The following is a 24,180-nucleotide window of genomic DNA, read 5'->3' as shown; positions in this document are numbered from 1 at the left end:
CTGTTGAATAGTTTATTTTTGCATTGCCTTCATAGCGCAATTAAAGCAATCTTTAAAATTCACTTATTACAAATGTTTGTCAAGTCTGTTTTTCCCCAGAAACACCTCTCTTGCTTCCTTGCACATACGCCCAAACACACTATAAAAACCCCATTCATAACATGAAAGGAAGGGCAAACATCATTCATGTAAACATCTTTCTTGTAGTTATCCATTTTTAAAAGTCATGAATAAACCTACAGATGTTCAGTAAGGCTCATAGTTCGAGTACAAATGTCATAAAACACCTGTCAAGTACTGTACACAAGTTGAATACTCCGGGGTTAACTGTTAACACATGTACAAGCTTACCCCAAAGATTATTCTTTAGCACTTAGTTCTTCAGAACAGAAACACCCAGTAATTATGGGCTAGAGAGTATTAAAATAGCAGAAGGCCCAGCAGAAACTGTTAAGTAATACACAATTTTAGTCTGGTTCTTAGCTCAAAGTTAAACTTGTTACAGCTGCAGTAGGAAAAGTTTTCTAGAAGGGAATCTACAGGAAGGAGGGATGGGTTGTTTGTAGGGTATCATGAAGAGACAAGCTGAGAGGTACGTCCTGGAAACGTGACTAGCCTTGCTACTGCAATTATTTATGGCGGCTGCATGTAATGCTGCATAAATACCTCCCCAAAGAGCAGAAACGACCATTTGTAATTTTAAGGATCATTTGTTGCATCTCCCCTAAAAAAAAAAAAAAAAATTATCTACTTACTGGTATTCAATTACACTTGCATCTTACAAAAAGACATCTCTTTAAATCTGGTTTAGATCTTACTGGAACTTTTTTTTAAATAGTCTTTCTACCATGAAAATATTTCATACAAACATCATTTTACATACAAATGTTAAAACATGTGAAGCGGGTCTTCCCACACTCATGATTTTATGGCTTGAACTTTTAATTGCTTATAATTTTTGTACAGATATTTCTCCTAGGGGAAAAAAAGAATTACAGCAAAATGGTAAAGAGAAAAAAGGGCGGGAAGGTCTACTGCCCGAAGACAGAGGAGGGTCCACTCAAGACAGTGACCTTAGTGTTCAAAGCCTTTGATCCGGGACAAGTAAACATGCACTTAATCTTGCACCTCTTTTTTTTCCTTAAAAAAAAAAATCCCTTATAAGACTGCTTAGAAATACTTTGTCCAACAATACAGTTCTCATGATTCCATTACATGAAACATAAGGAACAAGTTCACTGCAGGTGAAACTCATTTGCACTTGCAGATGAAGCTGCTCCCACCTGCTTTCCTTGCTTGGATGCCCTTGGCACACAGCAGTGCAGTGGAAGTGAGGAACAGGCAGCACCCCAGCATAAAAGAAGATACTTCAGTACCACCGTGTCCAAAGCAATTTGGTTTTTTTAAGTGCTTGGAGGTGAAGCCCTCAGGCACCCTCAGGCACCCACAGCTCCAGCAATTCTGCTGGGCCACAGGAGAACAAAGCAGCAGATACTTGGCTCTGTGTAATGTTACCTCATCACAGCAGCAGCATTTTCCTAAAGACCATCAAACTGAGTGAAAGGACACAGATCACAGAGGTCTCTGGGACAGAAGCAACCCCGCTGCACCCTTGGCACAACCCAAGTGGTGAGCGCTGGTTTGACTGGAGGACAAGGGCAGACAGCTGGGAAGGAAACAAAACAGTGTCAATTTCTGTAATTTAGGAGTTTCTCTTAGCAGATGGGATATGTTGGCTACTCTGCTCCTCCAGTGCCTGACAGAGGCTGAGAAATCCCTGACAGAGCTCTTGCTTCGTATAGCATGTTGCTTCCAGCTCCTAGCAACATGCTACAAGACCCCTGGGAAAAAACTCACTGCCATCTGTGTGCCAAGGAGAAGCCTGCCTAGTCACTCCCAAAACATGCAGCCTCACCTCATGGCCTCCCAAAGCTCCCAAAACCTCCCCAGGAGCTTCACCTGACTAAAAGCATGGGCCATCCTAGGAGATACTAGGAGGTATCATGGCAACTGTAGAAAAAGTCAAAAAACTCTCACAGCTGGAAAGTCATTTCCATGTATCTCCTTTGACTTTTTCAGCAGTCAAAATTTACAGGTATTTACAGAGGGTAAGTTTTTTATAATTACTACTTTTTAAAAAAGGGAATAAAAAGCCTTTTCAGGTTTGTTAAAAGAAAATCAGGATCCCCAAAAGTAAAATTATAGCACAAGACTCAACTTCAGACATCCCCTCCACGGCCTAAGCCCTTTTCCTTCCTTCTTTACCAGGGGTGACCCCAGGAGCAGGCAGCTCTGAGCTGCAACTTTTCTGGCTCTCATCTCCAACAGCAGCCACTTCCAGAAAACAAAGCCTCTGTATTCTTGGTGACAAAACCCTGTGCTGCCATTACAGGAAGATCCACTTCAGATTTTAGTTTTTAAGAGACAATCAGCAGCCTCCAATACAGTGTGACACAGGCTTCTCATAAAGGAGCTCAAGTAACCCTCCCATCACAGAGAAGCCATGTTCAGCACTGCAGACCAAAGGCAGATTTTGGGAACTGATCTGTACCTCAAAAATGCATCAATTCCAGGTTTTCCTATGCTGTTCTTTATTCCCAGTGGGTATCCCGAGAGCCAGATGCTCACTCAGGCTCAGCTGACAGCCACCAGCTCTCCTCCCAGTTCAGTACCAACAGGAAAGGTCTTTGGCCAGACTCTAAAAAGTGGAGCTTCTTTACTTATTGCATATTCACCAGTAGTCAGCTGCATCCTACAGACCCAAGAAGATTGCTGTGCAGGTGATACTTCCTCTGCCCCAAACAAAAACCACGGCTGGGTGTGGGTCTTTGTCTATGGATGTCACCACACTATCAATGAGGAGCTTGGTGAAGCTGGTCTTGCTCTCTAGTGAGCCCCAGAGAATGAGCTGCAACACACTGACCAAGTTAAGGCATTATTTGGAGTTCTGTAACTAACCTGTGTTTGAACCAGGGGATGCCAGCTCGCCCCTTGGAAGGACACACAGAGCTCTTTCACCACCCAGTGGCAAAAGCCATCTCCACGCTAACAGACCAAGAAGAGAGAGAAAACAAGAGTTAAAAGGCTTGGTCCTGAATCAAGCCGAAGCAGCTCTGCAATCACAACTTTTACAGAAGGTTGGTCCCTGAAGAAGGGAGTTATAGAAGGACCAACAGATTTTACAGAGCTGAGAAGGACAGCAGAGATAACAGAGACAACAGCCACAGCTGTGGCATGCTACCTACCAGGCTACACACATGTACAAAAGAATCTGCTTGACTCTCACCAATTTTTTTGAGAAGACACAGGACACCTCAGTGCCTTTTTTTCCCTAGAATTCCCTATTTTAGGATACAATCTTCAAGCCTGATGCACAAAGAGCACCTATATTCTATTTATCTCAAAATCAGGCAATATGAAGACTGACAAATCTATTAAAACATAAGCAACTCCACACAGGAGATTAGCAGAGGAATCAGAGACTGATCAGAAAGGAAGGCAAAGGAACTCTAGAGATCAGAACATTTTAGACACAATTCCCCAGTAAGCACAGAGAGGCCAGCAGTCCAAAGCAGGTTATAGAGATTGTGGAAGTTACCATCCTGTCCCAGCAGGGTTCAGTCACATCTTCCCTCTGCTCTTTCCTGCACCTAAACTCAAGCCTCAGCTTTGCAAACTTCACGGCCCTGGTGCAATAACTCCCAAGATACACCTAAGAGCTCCCTACCAGAGGCTGATGACCTAAAGTGATGATCCATGGGCAGGAAGGGACAGATGAAGTGATGCGTATTTCTCTTTGAGGATCACTTTGTGAAGCTGAGCAGCTGACTGACCTCTGCCAACTCTCCATCACCTGTGAGGTTGGCTGTGTCTCTGCACACTCAGGTGAGTCCCTGACCTGTCACCTCTGCCGTGGGCGGGACGTGGAGCTGTGACCTGAGTGTCCAGCATGAGGAGACGGGAGGTGTCACAGCCCATGTGCAGATCCCTGCTGAAAGAGTGCCACAATACCCTGAGCCTGCCTGTGCCCGCCTCAGCACACGCACAGAGCGACTTCTGTGCAAACCGAAATGATGAGGGGATGGAAAATGGTTGAGAGAAGCCACGGGGACTGAGCAGAGCCCAGGCTGTTATGAGTAATTCCCAACTTTCCTCAGGTACCAAAGCACGGATTCTCAGACTGCACTTGACAGCAGCCTCATCCTTCTAACCTGCAGGTACCCAACAACTCTCCCTGCCCAGCTCCCCAGACAGCCAGATGCCTCCAACAGCTCAAGCAAGAACCAAAATGTGTTGCAATAGAAAGGTAGGTCCGATTCTCAAATCATTTATGTTACATATATACAAACTTTTTAAAACTACAAACATTTAAAGAAAGTGTTGCAAATGCATTTGAGTTTGTCCTAAGCTGCTAAACCCAAAAGAGAACATCAGAGTCCCAGAAAGACTCCAGTATCCAGATCAAGACAATGCATGATTTCTCTCTTATACAGCATTAGGCAAGACCAGTACAGTATCTGAAAAAAGCGACAATTTCCCTAGCCCTGAAAAACCCCAGAACATAGCCCTGCAGATGAATATTCACAAGCCCCCACTGCTGGCTGCAACAAAGCTATGGATTGACTGCTGTTTATAAATATGAGCATTGAGTGATGTTTTTACATTCATTGTTTGTCTTTCAAAAACAATCTTTTAATATCTTTTCTTAAAAAAAATAATCTTCTTTTGATACCTCATATCATGTTAATTCACTGTGTCATAAACCAGAACTACTAAAAGATGGCTATAAGGCTATGTTGTTCCATCAAGTGAACATCAAGTGAAAAGATACAGCTCTCCTTCACCAAGGACTACAGCCTGCCCCCAGACACATGCACCTCCTTTCAGAGAATCCATGGAGATCCAAGCATCTTTTGCCTTGAGAACTGGCCACTTGAACAGGTGAAAATACACAAACCAACTCATGAACACGGATGCAAGTCATGTGCTTGCTGTCCAGAACATGTACTTCTGGAAGTCTTTCAACAGCAAGTCTGTTTTCTCCTTTTCACAAAATCTTCATGCAAAGAACAGCTTCGTTTGCATGTCATAATAATAAATTAAATTAAATAAGCCAGCCGTACAGGCTAGATAAATATTAGGTTTAGACATGTTGCTATACTATTTAGAGAGCCACAGAGACCAACACACAGCACTCTCACATACACACACAAGCCTTTCCACTAGTTAGAAAGGATTTGCTCCTGCAAAAGAGGATTTGTAGAAAGAACAATGTTCAGACAAGAGGAAAGGGGAGTTAAAACCCAGCCTCCTATATGCTAATAAATAAACTGCTCTATTGCAAGATTCAGATCAAAGATTTAAAAAGGCAAAATTATGCTACTATTAGAGAATATCAAAATATTACTGTTATCATCACAAGTGGCATATATGCAAAATGCAGTTGCACAATAATGCCTAGGCAGGTAGAGAGCAACACTATAAGTCTGCCGACTAAAAGTGAACAATACACCCATTTTAGTTTCTTCCTAGTCTTTTGGCATCTTTGCATATGGTGCAAAAGCAGAAGCTACCAAAGAATACCACATCTTGTATAGAATATTAAATAATTTCTTCAGATAAGACTGGTGCAATGCTAGCTAATTTTTAAATCTGCTATGAGTAACACAGTCAAACCTAGTTAGTATCCAAGGAACTTATCTCTTAACACAGAATGCAAGGTTATGATGCAACAGCATGAACAATCCCTGGTTGTCCAGTTTTCAGTATAAAGGTAGTGCATAGATCCAAGTTTCTGTTTCAGTTTGCTGAACGGAGAAGGTGCTCCCATGTCACTTTTGCTGGGCAGCCTGGAAAGCTTTCAGTTCCAGCTGGTACCACTCTGGTGCTTCAGGCCCATTCTGCCCCACAGGGTTGTGATCATACCCATAAGCCACTGTCAGCTCCTCATCCTTCTCCACAGCCCTGATGGTACGGATACACTTGATGGGCCCAAAACGAGGATGAACAAACCTAGGGAAAAAACATCTTTGCTAGGCTGTCAATTCCCATACTCTGCCAGCCCCTTGAACAGCTCCAGAATTCACTCACTTCAGAGCATAATCTGATGTTGAATTAGCAGACTTGAGTCAACCTCATAAATATTTAAAAATATGAGCAAAAATATTGATTTATCAAAGCGTTGGCAGTTCAGCAAATACAGCGTGGTTCTAGCCAAGCTAGGATTTAGAGAGCTGCGATGATGCATTTTACAATCCAGAAGCAACTCAAAGTTTGTGACAAAACGAACAAGTTGCAAACTTCAAGATCCTCCATGGCAAGTCCCAACAGACATCAAGGACCATAAGGTAGCCCATTTCCAACTCAGGTGAGCAGGAACTCCTCCAGTGCCTCAACTGTTACTCCCAGCCCAGCCCTGCTGCTCCCCCAGCTGCCCAGGGACCCCTGTGAGCCCAGCCAGCCAGGTGCAGCTCCCACCCTCAAACTCGGGGCTGTACTTACGGCTCATAGGTGCAGTTGGGAGTGAAGGAATGGTTGGCCTTGTGCCCCAGCGAGGCACAGTACTTGGCAGCGTGGTTGTAGGGCTCTGGCACGTCTATGACTGTCTCATCATCCAGGGATATTGTATTTCCATTGAGGGCCCAGTCTCTGCTGTCTACCTAGTTTGCAAGGCAAAAATCCAATGTCTGTGTGTAGGAGGGATCAACTTTGTCAGCGGTTTGAAAGCCAACATTCAAAATATATGCAAATAAAGCTTTTCATGGGTGTACGTCATTGGAAAGAGCAACACACACTTTTAAAATCTATACATAGGTGAGCATGCACTTTCTTTCAAATAAACTCCACCATGTTAAATCTAGGGTGGGAAGGCAGTAGGTGTTAGATCCTACTATGAAAAGAAAATTTCAGGAGGAGCAATGAAAATTCAGACTGACTTTTTTCTTTTCTTTACCTCCTGGTGTGTAATTCGCACTCCGTTATAGAAAGACATCACTGTACTGGCTTCTGCTGCTACTTTTGAAAACAATCCTTCTCCAGCACTGGAAATGAGGGAGACATCCACATACACCCTACAAGAGGAACAGGGCATGGAATCTGTGACTGGCTGCAGTTTTAATTTTCAAGAAGCACAACACTACTAGGATAAAGCCTAATACTTCAGTATAACAATAAAGCTAATAATAACAACAACAAAACAAAATTATTATTATTATCAACATCATAATAAACCTCTTTATGGAACTCCTTTCTTTCCTCTCTTCCGTATGTTCTCTCTATTTTGTCAAAACTGAGATTTCATGGAAAGTTTTGGCTGACTTGGAAAACTTATATATTTTAAGTGCCAATCCACTATTACTCCACAATGATGGCTTCAATTCAGGAACGCCCTCAATAACATTCCAGAACCCCAGAAGTCCCCACCAAGCTGGGGTTGCTGGTATGTATATGCACTGGGAAGCAGGAGTTCTCAAGGTGATGCACCACATCTTCAAGTACTCAATGCAAATCAAAGCAAGAATTTTACTAATCCCTTATTTAGATATTTCAGAGTATCAGAAAGCACATACAGTTGAGGTACACACAGGGCTTCCATTTTACAAACCTTTACACATCCTTTAAGCTTTAGATGAGAAAAGGCTTGCAAAATTAGACTCTAAATAGGTAACAGTAAAGAAATATGGGGAGAAGAAAAAGCATTTACCTCTCTGATTCATAAGGATCAGGAAGAAGGGCATTTGTAGAAATGCAGGATGAAGTGGATTTGTCAAAACTGTACACTGGGCCTAAAAAAAAAATCAGACATCAATGAAGGAAATCAACTAATTGGCAGTACTGAGAGTATACAATCCTTAACTTAATTAAGACATTGAAAAACTAAATTTTAAAGGCTGCAAAAAATGCTAAACTTCCAAAAAAAGGTATTGAACAGAACTGCACCTGCAAAAAGCCTTAAATGAGATACTGCTTCTTGATTATGTTTTTCCCCTCAACATTCTAGAGTAATACAAAAAGATGATAAATATGTTCTTCACATTACCAACTTGCAGAGGAGGACTGGATACTCCTCCAAAACTGACCCTCCTAGTGCCTCTAAACATAATTTTAAAATAAAACAAAACTTAAAAGGATATATTGAACAGCTCATTTAAAAATCCCCAAAAAACCCACAAAAACTTGATTACTTCAAATATGAAATATTTTTTAGCCCAGATCCTGAAGAAACTTCAGCCAGAAGATAACATTTAGTAATCAGAAAGCACGCTTGCTACAGTCCTCTATTTTTTGTCATTAATAAGGAACTTAGTGGTACAGCTGTAATTATACTCTTATATCCCTCTCCTCAATGCCAGAGGACTATCTTGGACATAGATTAAGAAGAATGTGAAAATAAGATGGGGGAAAAACCCCACAGAACAGAACAGTACAAAGTCTGATATAAGGCCTTTGCCCATGGTGCCCAGGATCTGTTCTGGCTGAAGGCAGCTTCCTCCTGAGTGTAACTTCATCCTCTCTACGAAGCACAATCATATCCTCCTACAAAGTAAGTTTTAAGTTAAATTCTGACTTGCTATCATAACTGAGAGAAAATAAACTCCCATGCATTTGCCTGTCAATACCTTTTCACTGAGCTCGATGTGCCTATTTCGTGTCAAATGAGACACTTTTTGCTAGAAGAGCAGTAAATGCACTAGCAGTCCCCGCTTGTTACTGCAGCTTAACCCACACTCCTCCAAACATCACAAACAGCTCAGAACAACAAACCCACCCCACAACCACAGGTTCAAGCAGGTGGAGAAGGCCCCACCCTACCCTGTGCACTTCACAGCCACTTTCTGCCAGCAGGAGCAGACATACAGAAGGGTGCTGGTGAATCACACCATTACACAATGACTGAATCTGGTTCACTAATTCCAGTCTCAGCCCAGCAGCGCAGGTGCCAGAACATTCACAGTGCAAACACTGACTTGCACAAACCCAGCTGACAGCTACAGCCAAACCAGGGCCTCACTCTCCTCCTGCAGTTATTTCATTGCAAGAAATGCTGCAGCACCATCACCAGGGTGAATGGAGCAGGTTTTCCACCTGGTACAGAGGGCACTGGGATGTGTGACAAGCAGGACTGTGCCCATGAGCACAGCAGTTAGAGAAGGGCCATGAAATGCACTTGGGCAGGACCACACAGGGGGCATTTCCCAGGACAAACACCATCCTCCTCTGTGACTTGGAGAAAGGGCCCCTCACTAACAGCCTGTGTCAGCTCAGCCAGTGTCCAGTGAGGAACATCACAGGAACCAAGCTGTCTGCAGCAAAGGGCTGGCAGCAGGAGTACAAGTTTGTGTTAGCTGAACTTACTGCCTGGAACTACTTCAAATTGAGGTTTGCCATCCTCAACAGCTGTCAGAGTTGCCAGTTTTGCTTCTATCATTTCTCCATCTATGAACCTTCCAGAATATGCAGTCTTTCCATCAGGATACACATAGGCTATTTTCTCTCCAGTCATCTCCCCATCTTCATTCACTTCTCCCACAAGGCTGCCTCCGTCCTGAGAACACAGGCAAGAAAGAAAAGGCAAAGCATTTAATTATACTTTACTATCCTTGATGCCTAAGATTTTTAGTTTTTTATATTTTTCATGCATTTGTAGCTTCTATTACTTTTCCTATCCTGTTCCCCTACATTTAGGAACAATATGCTAGCCTTATAAACACATTCCTGAAATGTTCTTTAGTCTTACTCCAAGAAGAGTACCACCTACGAGGATGTTCTGTTTTCCAACAAGATTCTGGACCTGACATAACAAAAGCGGGGCAAAAGAAGCCTGGGGACTGCTTCCAGTGGGGCAGAACCCAAGCACCTAATCAACTAACCTTTTAATTGGACAATACATGATAGTTACACTAATCAACAAACCTTAGAAAATCGTGAATTTACTGTACCACGTACAGTTTTTGCCATATTGAGTACCTGACAGCTTTCCAGTAAAGGTCTGCTTTTATATTCCCTAATGCTGCTGGGAATTCTATTTTCTAGGCAGCATTCAGAAAATGCAAAGGGCGGTCCGGCTTACCGGGTAATAAATCCAGCAGACGCCGTGCCGGATGTTGTCCTTGTACTGCCCTTTGAAGATGAGCCGCCCGTCGCTGTCGTACTCCTGCGCCGGGCCGTTCAGCTCTCCGTCCACGTAGGTGCCATGAAGGACCACGCCATCCTCGTAGGTGTAGATTCCCTGCCCTTGCAGGGCATCATCAACATAGTATCCCTCCAGGGTGCTGGTGAAGGGAGAAAGAGAACAGCACTGGAAAACTGTTCGCCTCTCAGGGGCGAACCCAAAGCCCCAACGCACTGGAACACCGAGGTGAAAACCAGACACTTGTTTCTATGGAGCTCCAAAGGCAGCAAACAACTTACAGCACCCTTTCATCAGGGTGTGCTGCACAGACACTGAATCACTCTTCTCCATCACATGCCTGGCGTTTTCTGTAGGCTGGAATAGTCAGCAAATGGACACTCCTGGTCAAAGAAGGAGCTCTTGCTCAAGCAGGCCACTCTCACATTAGGATTCTCTACCTGCTGTGTGTGGACCTTTACTGACGTGTCTCTGGAGAGAAGAAACTGAGCTGCTGGACACAGGGAATGAACTGCAACCTGCTACAGTTCAGCATAAGCTCCCCAGCAATACGTACAGGCCCTGATAAAACCAGCCCTTTTTCATGCATTTATCTTAAAATCAAACACAGCCTGTCAAACAGAACTAGTGCTGCACTTGGATTTAAACAAAGAAACATTGCATTTTGGTTTTGTCTTGCAAACCCTTTACTACCACCATAAAAGAGGATCTATTCAGATATTTCTTTCTCATGTTAGGATTAAAATAAGGGAACACAACCTGTTTAGCTTTTACTTCAGCACACTCAGCTAACAGCCAGCTGCCAACATACACATATTTTCACTGCAGAATTCTTTTTCAGAGGCAGACGTCTCAGGTATAAGCTGACACAGTGTCTGTGAGCACATGACTGTACATGTTTTACCACACAGATTTGCAAGAGTTGTGGAAGAAATGTTTCTTCAGAATTCACTTTCTTGCTTCTAAAGCCTTGTGTTCTGTTTTTATGTAACTTTGGCAAACTGGATGAGGTTTCCATGGGAAAATATATTACAGTAAAAGCCTCAGTGCACACCAGATGCAAAACAACAAGGGGCAGGAAAATTACTTTTCAGTCAAATGGATTTCTCGATCCATGTTGCTACAGAGCTGCACAGACAGCTATGGCACTACAGCACAGGGAACAATGAGAGAACCACCAGACATCAGTGCCCTTACTTAACTATAAATTATGCCACTTTCCCCTCTAATTTATCACAGATCACTAGATTTTAATTCCATTGTAGTGACAACAGACACAGCGTGCACATGTAGGATTACTCTTTCAAAGAAGCAGCCACCCTCATTTTTTGTAGTCAAAAATTCTGTCTTGTTACCTTTAATTGCACTAGTTGAAGTTAAAACATTGCTAAATTGCAACAGTGCTTCAGCCCTGGAAAGAATATATTTTATTTTAGTGTAACCCAAACTTTTATGTTTTCTCTCTTTGTATTAAGCTCCAAGCAGTGACCAAAAGATCCATCTCATCTAAGGAAATCCAAAGGATGATACCTTAAGAAAGAAGTCTATGTCCACCAAGCTCACCTAAACAGTCAGGTTCAGAAACCTTTATGATGTTCAGAGTTTCTGAGCTATTTCCACCCTGCTCCTCACTTCACTATAAGTTCCCAAATTATTGTATCTGCAGCCAGATACAATAATTGCAACTAAGACTTGACCAGCACAAAGATGAATAAATAGCTTCTGTGTCTTCCAAAAGCAAAACCTTTTTAATACAAACCCTGAACTAGCCTGTATTTCTCTGGTTTCCTTCTCAGATGATCATACTTCTGACAACATAAATTCTACCACAGTCAAGATTGATCAAATGTACCATCTTCCCATTATCCACTATGCCCTGAAGGGATGGAAGATACTTCTTATCTAACAATTAAACCAATTATAAGGACTGGGGGAGGAAATACTCCAATTTCCTTCCAGGGATTAAGCTAATATCTATAGAGACTGATCCATTTATCTCTTGCTCCCTCTATATGGGAATAGGGAAAACTTTTTCCCTAATAAGAATAGCTTTCTACTGAGTTCTGGGAGATGTCAGTTTACAGGAGTTTCCAATTAGGGAGGAAGGGCAGCTGCAGCTCTGTGCCAAGCACGGCTCTCATGCCTGCCTTTACAGTGCAAAGAGTTCTGCAAAATACACTCCAGAACCACTGGCACCAAGGAAAGTTCAAGTCCACAATCCAAAACAGGGAGTATGCCAGAGGGCAAACTTCTCTCTCTTAAAGAATATGCTGCGATTTGTTGCATTTTCTTGAAGGGGAAGGAAAAAAACAACTGATATTTCATAACAGATTTCCATTCCCTTAAAGAAACAACAGGAAGGGGGCAGTAATTCCAGTAAAGGGAAGTTTCCTTTACCAAACAAGGCAGCCAGGCAGCCAGTGCTATTCCCCAAAACTCAGAAATGAGGATGCTGACAGTGCAGCCAGTCCTGTGCTTGACAGGACCCAGCTGCTCCCCAGCAGCAGAGGAACAGCAGGACAGCTGTCAGCCTTTACTGAGCAGCCTGCCAGGGAAACACACCACGAGTGCTGAGCAGCCAGCTTACTGCACAGCATCCTGCAAAGAGAGAGCTGTTCAGAGACATTCCTGATATTTATTGCTCATCCTCATGAGCACTCAGCCCTGCCCATGGCACACTTAATGGAAACAGCATGTCCTGTTTATGCCAGGTCATTCTTACGACGTCATGATTCTTGAACCAGCCATTTCAGAAAGCAACTTAGTCTTGCAAGCTGGACATAGACAGATAAATGACATCTTCAATAATTAGCTTGGTTAAGGGTGCTTTAGCTAACTTAAAATATATAAAAGTTAATGAAAACATCCCATTTTCCAAAACCACATTGCAGACTATTTTTGCATATTTTCATTCTGCTAGTTTCTGAAGACATCAGTGGTCAGCTATTCTAGTTTTCTAAGGAAAACTGAAAGACAAAAAAAAAAAAGAAGGAAAAAAGAGTTGGCAACACTCAAACAGCACAACTGACTCTTCCCAGGAAATGCTGCCTGTACCCTGGATTACATGGAGGAGCAGCCCTACAAACACAACAGTGGGTCAGTTCCTCTGACTGTGCAATCAGCAGCCACTCTGCTGAGATCATCCTCCAGCACAGAAACATGATGTACATGTGTCCATAGAGATGCTGCAGAACAACTTACACCGAAACTGTTTTAGAGAACTCAGCTGCTGGGCAGTGCTGATTTTCAGTTACTCAGAGAAGATTTAATAAGGCCACAACCAACAACAGTGAGGAATTTTCTTCATCCAATCTTGGAGGCCTGATCCCTTTCTACATCACTGAATAAATATATTATGTTTCTCATGAAAAAACCCCACAATGCCCAGTATGAAGCAAGTGCAAAGGCAAGTACAGACAAGGAGCTGACTCACTGAGACAGCACAATACCTCTGCTCCTGCCCAGGATTTTGCTGAGCAGGAAGAGAGCAGACCCAGCACGCCTGTCAGTTTAACAGGCGCTATTCAGAGCCTCACCAACAGCTGCAAAACCACGAAGAATCGTGTCATTTTATACATTTGCTGCTCCCTCAGAGGAAGTTCTGAGCAACTGCACACACGAGGGCTGCAGTGGTGGTGGGGGGAAGGCTTACAAGGTGGTCATAATGAGGATCAGAGAACAAAACAATGCACGGGCATGGACTAGCCCAATTTCACAGTCACAATTCCCAGTGAAGAGAAGGGAAATGATAGGGGGCTTTCTTACTTTCAGAAAATCATGCCACAAGCAACTTGCAGAGGATTAACTAGAGTTGCTAACAAACCTGTATTGAACTCAGTCCTTTAAGTGATAAACAATTTGACAAAGCAGAAGGCAAACCTCACTGTCAAGGTCCTGTATCTGTGCGTGAGGGCTGGCACAGGGAGCTCCTGGTCCAGCTGCACTTTCTATAAGGCAAACAAGTCCACCTGAAGTAACAACCTTTGATGTCCAAGTCATTGTCAGCATGGTTTCAGTAGTTCTGACCATCTCCCATTCCTTATGATTTCTAATCAGCTCATAACTTGTCAGTGCTAAAAGAGCTCACACCACTGCATTCTCCCTCCAAGGAACAACTACAGGCACCTCATCACACACAAAGCCACCACAGGAATGGCTGCAGCAGCAGCGAACTTTCCAGCTACAATTTTTAACGAGAACTCTTATCCAGGAACTCAGCAGTATAAAATCAATGTAGATTAGTTTTGCATCACTACAAGCAGAAGGAAGAATACAGAGGAAAAATCAGAGTGTACCTTCCATCAAAAAAGAAGAATTTGCCACGGCCATTCTTTTCTCCATGCACAAAATTTCCTTCAAATCTGTCTGTTGATGAGTAGGTTACTGTACAGAATCCATGCGGCAGCCCATCGTCATCTAGATGCCCTGAAATCAAACCCAAACAAAGAGCAACAGAACACACGAATTATTATGCAAGATTTTATATCTGCTCTCATTATGTAGCTACTAGAAATGCAGTAGCTCCCTAGTACAAAACAGTAATTCAGATCATTGCTGTTAGGAGCAGTGATCAGACATTCTGTACAACTGACGTTTGTACTTGTGTATCACATAGCTTTAAATAAAAATAACATATAAGGATAAAAGAAAAGGGATGAGAGACAGGATAGAGAAGAGAATAAGCAAAACTGGTTTCTGAAAGAAACAAGGTTTATAGTATTCTAACTTGTGTGAATATACATCTTCAAAAGTATTAGAATTCTTTATCTAAAACATGTATTGGTGAGAAAAGGATAAGAAAATGTTTGATTTTTTTCTTTTGATAGACACGTGCCTTATGATAATGTGGGTGTGCCACTATACAGCTGTATTCACAGGAATTTAAAGAAATAAAAGTATGTAATATCCATAATGCTCCACCCTTGCTATATGTCAGTCAACATGGTATTGAATATTTTAAATGCTTCTCTCCAGTGCCCTTCCTAGTTCACTTTATATCCTGTTCCTACCCCCAGCCATATCAGTTTTCCCTATTATCACTGTTGCACAGAGGGAGAGCAGAGACAACACACTTGGATGCTCACCTGCATGGTTTGTGTTTTATTGAATATAAATGGCCAACTCTACTAAGTTAAAGCATAATAAGGCATCTCTAACTGCCTCTTCAAAGCCAAAGGAAAACAACAGAGAAGTGTTTCAAAGGATGGTTACTGCCTGGTTTAGCTGTGCGGGCTCTGGCTGCAGAGCTCAGCAGGGCTGCCCTCAGCACAGGGACACACTGAGCGGGTGCTGCAGCTCCCACAGTGACATTTTATCAGGTATAAATTTTGCATGGAAACTGTAAAATAAATAACAGCGAGCCTATACTTCTGTTCTGCTATGCTTATTCTAACCAAACTGACTGCCCCAGTCCCCTGGAGATGCACACACAGCCTGTTAGAGATGAGAGACAGTGCCTGCGTCCACTTCTGCGGGCTTTGGGGCAAGCTCTTCCCTGACCAACTCTGCCCGAATCTGGAAAGGTCCATCACCAATACGGAAAGGCAGAAACGAACATCAGTGTGAGGGGACTGATTTACAGCCCGGGCTAACGCAGGCAAAACCAGGCACCTCAGTACTGCCAGACCTGGGCTCTGGTGCCCAGACAGGGAACAGGACGGGCACACTTTACTGAGCATGGAAATGCACCTAGAAAAGCGTACAGGAGAAATAGCAGGGGGGAATCTGCACTCATCCAGGAGCCAAGGTTCCCTCCCTCACCCTTCCCCTGCATGCTCCACCAAGCTCCTCTCGCACCTGCACATGACTGTGCTCTCACTTCAGGTCCCTACACCAAAGCACACTGAAAACAGTTAAAAGTTTGAGAAGCCAGTAAATCCAATCAGGCACTGATTATCAGTTCACAGTGAGAGAAATAACAGAGTGAAAAGAGGGCACAAAAGGTGGAAGGGAAAAAGCTTTATCACTAAAGGCTTTTAATTACTTTGAAGAGGAACTCTTTAAACAGAAACTGCTCTTTCCAAAGAGAAAAAAGCCTTTTTTCCCCTCCCATTCTGTCAGGACACCCCTTTTTGTAGAAAGGACAAATTTTAGCTAAATTTAACCAATTATTATTAATGGTGAAACATTTAATAACCAATAAATTAATGACCAATTTAACTAAAAGGTCAGTAACATTTCTGATACGGACACCTCTTTTAGACCAAAAACTATGTCAACATGTACAGTTTTAATTAAAAGCCTTTTAAAATAAGTTTTATCAATATAGAAGGGTACAGTGGTGTAAGTTAACGAACCCTAAACAATACAATTCCAATTTCCCCATCACTACAGGGGCAAAACTTTTATAAAACACTTGGATTAAAAATGTACACTGATAATTCTGGCACATCATATCATTTAAAAAAACACCCAAGGCAACAACAAAAACAAACTCTTGCAACTTTGCTCTCTGTGACTATTCAGCCTTGTCAGGATTTTGCTGGAATGCAAAGCCCAACACAAAAGCTGCCATGTCTGTACAGAGAACACACGTCAGGCCTTTTGCACAGCAGGATACAGACTACCTCGGGGATTTAAAATGGTCAGCTTTGATCCAGTGCCCTCTATACAGGGTCTTAATCTCAGCCACAATACAAAGAATCCAATTATTCTAATGTGCTAGAAGCTTCCCCTATTAAAAAAAAATAAAACCATGCCCCCACCACTGCAACAAAACAAGAAACACGGTCTCTCTTAGTCAACAACATGGGGAAAACGCAATTTCAAGTTTCATAACATGAATACAACTTTTTTTTTGTATGGCTGAGGCCTTTGCCTCTGTTTCAAATTAAGTCAAATGGAAAAAATCCTCATTATTTCATGGGGAGCAGTGCGTTCTACTTTCCTTCCTCACCACTCTCCTCCATTTGCAAAAAAAAAACCCAAAACGTCTAAACATATTTTTAAATGATTGTAAAATCTCACTTTTGTTGCTTCATTAAGGGTCTCCCAAGACTTCCTCTTAAACTCAGACAATGAACTTTCCAAGAAAAGGAGTTACCCTGATAGGGGCTAGTTCACAATGAAGTCACTTTCTGAAACCACTGATGTATACAAACCAAAGATAAAAGCCCTTTACTGTCAGTATCCCTATTACTTAACAGATGACATATAATGTGCATCATCACTAAAAGATTATGGCCACAGAGATGCCAGATGGACGTTTGGGGGATCACAACCATAAACCAAACTGCCCCCAACCAAAGTGGAAGTGCTGATTGCTGTATTTCTAACTTCCTTTGGGTAAGTGCAAAATCCTGTCCATCCCCAAAGAGCATCCTGCTTCTGTCTCACTCAGAGAAACACAAAAATTCATATACACTGCTGAAAAAAAGATGCTTTAAAAATGTGTTTCCTTAGCTCACAGAGATGCCAAACAGATCCAGGATACAGCAGACCACTTTATCTGGGATCTAAGGATGAAAACACTATGAGTCCTTGCCCCAGACAACTGCAAGGCACAGATCTGAGGAGCTGGGAGGAAAGGCAGTGGCAAACCACATCTGTAAGGGCACAGGGCACAGCACAGGAAGGAGATGGTTGGGCAAGGTGTGACTGTTCTCCACGGTGCCCTCTCTGCGAGGGACCTTTGGGGAGCCTTTGGTGCTTTCCCTCAGAGGGAGATGCCATGCTTTGTTTCCCTGCTCCCAGAAGCCTGAGGAAGCGTGCTGGGGAGCTACATCCCCGCCTGCTAAGGTTTCCACCAGTAATTCACTTCCAGGGGACAGGTGCCTCTGTGTTTAGAGCTCTTCAAGGGTTAGTTATCCACACGTGAGAGTGAACTGCACACAGAGGGTGTATATTAGCTATAAGGCGGCCAACCCCGCTCCCATACGGACTGCTCCAGCCCGGCTGTCCATGGATATGGCAACAGTGTCTTCTCGGAGCCGCTCTTTCTTTTCCCTTCTCCATTTGCACGTACGTGACTGCATCCCTGGGCTCTCCCCGAGGATGGGCATCGCCGTGTCCCTCAGCCGCCGGGGGCAGGACCGGGCACCGGCCGCACGGCCCAGGGCTGCAGGCCACCGCCCGCACGGGGGCACAGCAGCGGCACAAACCACGGCCGTGACTGATCCGTGACAATGGGAGCGGAGCAGCCGCCATCCCCGCGGCCGGGGCGCGGAGCCTCCGGCTGTGGCGGATCGCTCGGCGGCGGGAGGCGCCCGGAGCGCCCGCCCGGTACCGGCGCCAGCGCGGCCCCGGCTGCCCCCGGCCGAGCTCGGCCACGTGCGGGGCCCCGGCCCGTCCGTTGCATAAGCCCACTGATGTCATGCGCTGCGCCCGACCCCGGCCGCCCAGCTCCGGCGGCCTCCTCCGCCGCCCCCGCCCCACGCCCCCGCAGCTCCTGCAGCAGCGCCCGGCGGCGGCGGGCCCGCTGCCCGAGTCGCGCCACACGCACCTTCCACGATCTCCTCCAGCGTCTCCTCGTCGCTGTCCATGGCGGCGGCGGGCGCGGGCAAGGCGCAGCCGCGGTACCGGGGGCGGGCGCGCGCCCCACGCCCCGCCTCCGGCACCGTCCCGGGGAGGGCCGGAGCGCCGCCCTGAGGGCGGGCCGGAGCGCCGCCCGGGGCTGAGGGGGATGGCTGGAGCTGCCTGTCCCGGCCCTCGGGATAATGGCGACCTCTCTCTGGGTGAAAAACCTATTCCTGACATCCAGCATAAACCTCCCCTGACAGAGCTTCAGGCTGTTTCCTCAAGTCCTGCCACTGCTCACTTGAGAGAAGAGATCAGTGCCTGCCCTGCTGCTTCCCCTCCTGATGAAGTTCTAACCGCACTGAGGTCTCCCCTCAGTCTCCTCCTCTCCGGGCTGAACAGACCAAGTGACCTCAGCCCCTCCTCACACAACTTACCCTCCAGGCCCTTCACCATCCCCGTGGCCTCCTTTGGACCCTCTCTAATGGCTCCATGTCTGTTTTATATTGGGGCACCCCAAAGTGCCCCCAGCCCTCAGGGTGAGGCTCCCCCAGTGCAGAGCAGAGCAGGACAATCCATCCCTTGCCCAGCTGGCCATGCTGTGCCCGATGCCCCCCAGGACACAGTGCCCTCCTGCCTGCCAGGGCACTGCTGACTCACCTTCAGCTTTCCATGGGCCAGGAGCCCAGGGCCCTTTGCACAGCGCTGCTCTCCAGCCTCTCATTGCCCAGTCTCTCCCTACACCCAGGGTTGGCCCATCCCAGGGGCAGAATCCGGCCCTTCACCTGCTGAACTGTCTACAACTGATGATTGCTCATCTCTCTGATTTGTTGAGGCCTCTGGAGGGCATCTCTGACCTCCCAGTTTACTATCATCAGCAAACTTACTTAGCATTCCTCTGAGTCCTGCATCCAGGTCATTAACAAAGATGTTGATGAGCACAGGGCCAAGGACGGAGCCAGCAGAACCCCACTAGTGACTGGACACCATTCCTGTGTGACCCCATTCCCTGTAATCCTTTGTTCCTGCCCCGTAAGCCAGCTGCTCGCCCATCCCATAACACGGTTATCCAGCTGTGTGCTGGACATTTTGTCCAGAAGTATGTGACAGGCTGTATCAAAAGCTTTGCTGAAGTCCAAAAGAGTTACATCTACTGGCTTTCCTAGAACAGCTAGGTGGGATACCCCATTGTGGAAGGAAATCCTGTTGGACAAGCAGCAGTTCTCCCTCATGGTGCTGAAGGATTTAATTCACAAAACACACAGAATCACACTCCTGGATCTCAGGGCTGCAGGAAGGGCGACAGCCCCAAGCAGAGGGTACAGTTTTGGAGCTCTTCACCACCATGTCTCAGTCTACTGCAGGGGCCTTCCTCTGCACCACAGCTTGACAATATGCAGGCATACCTTAAAGGAAAGGCAGAGTGTTTCTAGGTCTTCCAGACAGCTGTCTTGGGAGCACAGGAAGGGTCTCCATCCTACTGGAGGTGACCTAGACAGTCAGGGCTCTCTGATGGAATGAGGCTCCTTCAGCCTGGAGAAGAAACAGCGTCAGGGGGACCCAGCAGCAGCCCACCAGCACTTACAGCAGGGCTGCCATGCAAACAGGCTTGTCACAGTGCTCCACAAGAAGGACAAAAGACAATGGGCTTTCAGTGACTGAAAATATGACCTCAGACATGGCATACAGGGAAGTCTGCTCACTGTGAGAGCAGCCAAGCAGTGCAGCAGATTGTCCAGAGAGGTTCTGCAGTCTCCATCCTTCGGGGCGTTTTAAGACCGACCCATTAAAACCCCAGGCAGCCTGAGCTGCCCTCAGAGCTGCCCCTCTGTAAGCAGCAGGCTGCAGTGGGGAACTCCAGAGGTCCTTTCCCACCTGAAGGTCTCACTAAGTCTGGGCTGAGTCAGCCACACGCTGCCAGGCAGTGATGCTGGAGGCAGGGAATGCATCCCACCGGGAAAACGGGACAGTATGACTTAACAAAGCAAAATAATTAGATATGTCTGCAGAAAGAGAGTCTGGAAATCTTTGAACTAGAATAATGAGGTTAGTATTTGACCTAATTGATATGAGAACTTATTAATCTTGAGAGCTTTGGGGAGGATTTGATTTTTACAGAAAGCTTGAGCAGAACAGAAGGTCTTGCCTCTGTATCATAGGTGGTTATTCCACTGAAGAACAGTCCGTTTTGCTGTTTAGGAGAGAAGATTTGTGGTTTAAAGCCCACATACTTGAAACAATTCTGACCTCAACCCTCTGAAAAGGAAAGAATAAATGTTGAGCACAATAGGAACCCCTATGCAAAGTACTTCTTTTGTTTCAGAAGCTGTGAGTCCCTGAAGAGACTAATTCATAATCAGCACATACACAGTGTTTGAATTATCAAAGGTGATGTGCTTAAGCTATGAACATTCCTAGTGGTCAGAAAAGAGATGAGGCTGTGGGGCTGGAGCTGAAGTGGGTATCCCTTTTACTGGAAGATAACAGGAGTTCAGGGAATACAGGAGAAAGCATGGAAGAGGACATGCTGTGACTTACACAAAGCGCAGACCAACAGACCTTTAAACACAGTAATGTGGTGAGTACTCATGGGGATATGAGCCAGCAGCACTCAGACTAAAAGCAGACCTTTTAGCCAAAATTGGAGAGTAAAAATGCTGAAGTTACAGGTTCTCCAAATACAGGAAATCCCCTCCAGGTGCAAGGTGCCCAGCTCTGTGCACAAGTTCTTCTCCTGCCTTTACCTGCATGACCACATACTCTTCCTTCAGAGGCTCCATGCCTTCTGCTCTGACCATTCCACATACAGCCTCAGGCCTTGCTTATTTTATTTCCTACTCTCCACTGCATACAAGGGTGACAGTGGTGAGAGCTTCTGAGCTTCCCTCTCCATGGCACCCAGCTTCCTCCCACATTAAATAACATGTTTTTGCAGCAGTGATGGCACTAGGCGTGTTATCCTGCTGCAGCAGGAGAAATAACAGGCTTGGGCTGAAGCTATTAAAGTGTCGAGCAAATATCCAGTGCTGGTTGTCAAGAGTTCTTAGCATTACACAGCATCTCAAAGAGTAATTTGCATTAACTTCAAATGCAGCTCTAAGAACAGAAGAGCAACCCTAAAAGAAAATGATGGTAAACACACTGTTTTAGCATTTCATGTTGGATATTAAGAAATGGGGGAAAGTTTAACATCAAACTAAGAAAAGCCCACCCACCAATTGCCCAGAGCCAGGCTGCTGCAGGAGAGTGCACTATTGTGGAGTGGAAAACAATCATGTTGGCCATCATCTGCCACCAGTTTTGTTGAACTAATGTGCCCACCTTGGGAGCCATCCCTAGCAAACTCTTAGCAGGCTGCAGTGTTTAGGGGTCACATCACTTTAGACTTGGCAGACTGCAGAGGCACCTCTAGGCTGGTGTTCAGATTTACAGCAAATTGTATCACGTCTAGGCTTCTGAGAGAGGTAAAGCAAAAGCCTGTGGGGTAGCACAGGCATCTGAAATTCAAGTGACAACTAGTTTGAATCCAGTTTTCTCATCTGCCAAATAATTATTGGCTGGCTCCACATAGTGGTTTCTCATGTAATTTCTCTGAGTAGGGGTATGATATTTGGTATTTTCTCTCTCAGAATAACATTGCATTACTTTTCCAGTGATGTGCCATTTGCAAGCCTGAGCAGTCTTGCAGCCTTTGCAAGCCTCTGGACAGTGGTGCAGTGAAAGCTGTCAGGAGTCCTTCAGGTCACTGCCAGTCCCACTTGTGGCTGGAAAGGCTAAGGCCTGAGTTGCTTACAGGGCTGCAGCACAGCTCCAGACCCAGTGTGCTAGAGTTTAATCCCAGCATTTCAGGGAATAATCCCTGAAGAATTCAGAAGAATTTCCAGGTAAAGGAAAAAGGCCAAAGAGACTCTTGGACCTTGTTGTTTCTACAACGCCCTTGCCAATATTTATTTGCCCATCTGAAAGTGAAGATTAATTTTCAGCACTGACTGAAGACTTAAAGCTAAAAGTCTGCTGGATCTGTCTGCTGGAAGGATCTCATTTCAGAAGCTGTGATAAATGAGAAGTTTTCCTGTAAAGCCTTTGCTAGCATGAGTGTGCTGCACGGAGCTGTGTGGTTTTTTTATCACCTCATTCATCTATGACCCCCCTGTGCTACTCGGAGGTTTTGATTTCAATTGTGTAAGCATTGAAAGGAAGCCAAGCTGATCCGCACAAATAATGCTGGACTGACCTACTGTAAAAAGCATGACTAAATTTCAAATAGAAACTTTAACACTTGTTAACAGCAAGATGAGTTCCTGTCTGCTTGCAGTTTTGCAATCTGGTCTCTCTGAGAGATGTGCAGAGTTAATTGTAGCTTTCCATTAAAACGTGATTCAGTAACTGGTACCAATTATCATTTCTGGGAACGATTTGTACTTCTGGGACCAGGCAATGAGAATGGAGAGACAGGCTGATGCTTCTTTGAAGGTGCCAGCACATGTGATTAGCCTGCAGCCCCAACAAAATCTCTCCTTGCCCTGAATGTCCTGCTGTTTCTCAGAAGATGTGTCACAATGCAGAGGCCATGAGGATACAGGTGCAGGGAGCTTTTCTCATCCTTGGCGTGCCACTGCATGGACCAGTTGTCAAAATAAACAAGGCAATGCACAGGTGTTTGAGAGGGCAGTGGAGAAAAAGAGAGAGGAGAGAGAAATAAGATTTCTCCTTCCTGAGGATGTATGTGTAATGCATAAAGGCAAACTCAGTCAAGTCGTGATGGGGGCAACAGAATTCTTGTCTGACTAGATTGTGTTAATCTGTACATGTTCAGAAGCATCTGATTACTACACTTTTAAACTCTTATCTCTACCACAGAGATTTTTAATAATTTGTTTCAGCTGAGAAGCAGATGGGGACACTTAGTAGTTGCATCTCTTATTGATGTAAGTAATGTGACATAAGTGTGTGCATGAAACATCCCAAACATCTATTCCTACAGAAAATCAAATTTTCATAGCCCTATCCTTTTAAGGACAGCTAATGATAGATAAAAGTTGTATACTCAGTTGTGCCACTACCTAATTTTAAGTTTCACAGCATCCAAGTGTGCAGACTTAGGCTATTTATCTCTACTTATTTCCCTTCCTTTTCACTGATCTTCAAAAGGATTAGTCACCTCACCCAATCCATCTTGGGTAGAATTTTCCCCGCCAGGTTTCTCCTTCAATATTCCCGCCTTGTTTTGACACTTTTAGGGCTGTCCTGACCCTGTGCAAACACACAGTTAATGTTAGGTCAGCTGTGCCCTGCCACAGCAGAGAATTGAAGGTACTGCTATGAAGCAGCTGTGCATGCTACCTGCTGAGAGCACTCCTGCTTTATTCCTAACAGGGATGCTCCCAGATGCTGCTGCCAGCATGGCACTAAGTGTTTTATATGTACGCATCTAGTGCTGACAGAAGGGCTGCATTCCGAGCAGTCTGCACACAGAGTCTTGCAAAGAAGAGACATTAAAATAAGTCCTCTGCTTACCCCTATCTTGTTAGCAAGAACATCCACACATCCACCTGCACAGAGACAGTGCTCAAAATAACTCAAAATTTGGGTTAACT

At 44.8% G+C, this 24,180-nt stretch overlaps 1 protein-coding gene across 2 annotated transcripts; it reads right to left on the bottom strand.

The window, feature by feature from the left end:
- Positions 1–26: 26 nt before the first annotated feature.
- Positions 27–18,724, bottom strand: SETD7 (SET domain containing 7, histone lysine methyltransferase). Of its 2 annotated transcripts, XM_074541891.1 has the most exons (9): positions 18,570–18,724; positions 14,425–14,554; positions 10,070–10,271; positions 9,355–9,544; positions 7,703–7,784; positions 6,953–7,070; positions 6,502–6,659; positions 5,926–6,012; positions 27–724 (listed from the first exon to the last, which is right to left on the bottom strand). In XM_074541891.1, the coding sequence occupies exons 1-9, from the start codon at positions 18,607–18,609 to the stop codon at positions 700–702; spliced, it is 1,032 nt and encodes a 343-aa protein (XP_074397992.1). In that variant the 5' UTR covers positions 18,610–18,724; the 3' UTR covers positions 27–699. The 2 variants fall into 2 exon arrangements, with proteins under 2 accessions (XP_074397992.1, XP_005492228.1); XM_005492171.2 differs by lacking the exon at positions 27–724 and having other exon boundaries at positions 1,146–6,012.
- Positions 18,725–24,180: the final 5,456 nt, after the last annotated feature.

This window comes from Zonotrichia albicollis, chromosome 5 (genome assembly GCF_047830755.1).
Source record: "Zonotrichia albicollis isolate bZonAlb1 chromosome 5, bZonAlb1.hap1, whole genome shotgun sequence".
Classification (NCBI taxonomy): domain Eukaryota; kingdom Metazoa; phylum Chordata; class Aves; order Passeriformes; family Passerellidae; genus Zonotrichia; species Zonotrichia albicollis.
The sequence above is the reverse complement of the archived record's forward strand: the minus strand, read 5'-3'. Positions and strand labels throughout refer to the sequence as shown.

Coding starts and splice junctions, on each gene's coding strand:
- SETD7 (XM_005492171.2), bottom strand. CDS start 18,609: ATGGACAGCGACGAGGAGACGCTGGAGGAGATCGTGGAAG. Junction 9,545..10,069: donor TCTGCTGGATTTATTACCCG/GTAAGCCGGACC, acceptor CTGTGTTCTCAG/GACGGAGGCAGCCTTGTGGG. Junction 6,013..6,501: donor CCCAACTGCACCTATGAGCC/GTAAGTACAGCC, acceptor TTTTTTCCCTAG/GTTTGTTCATCCTCGTTTTG.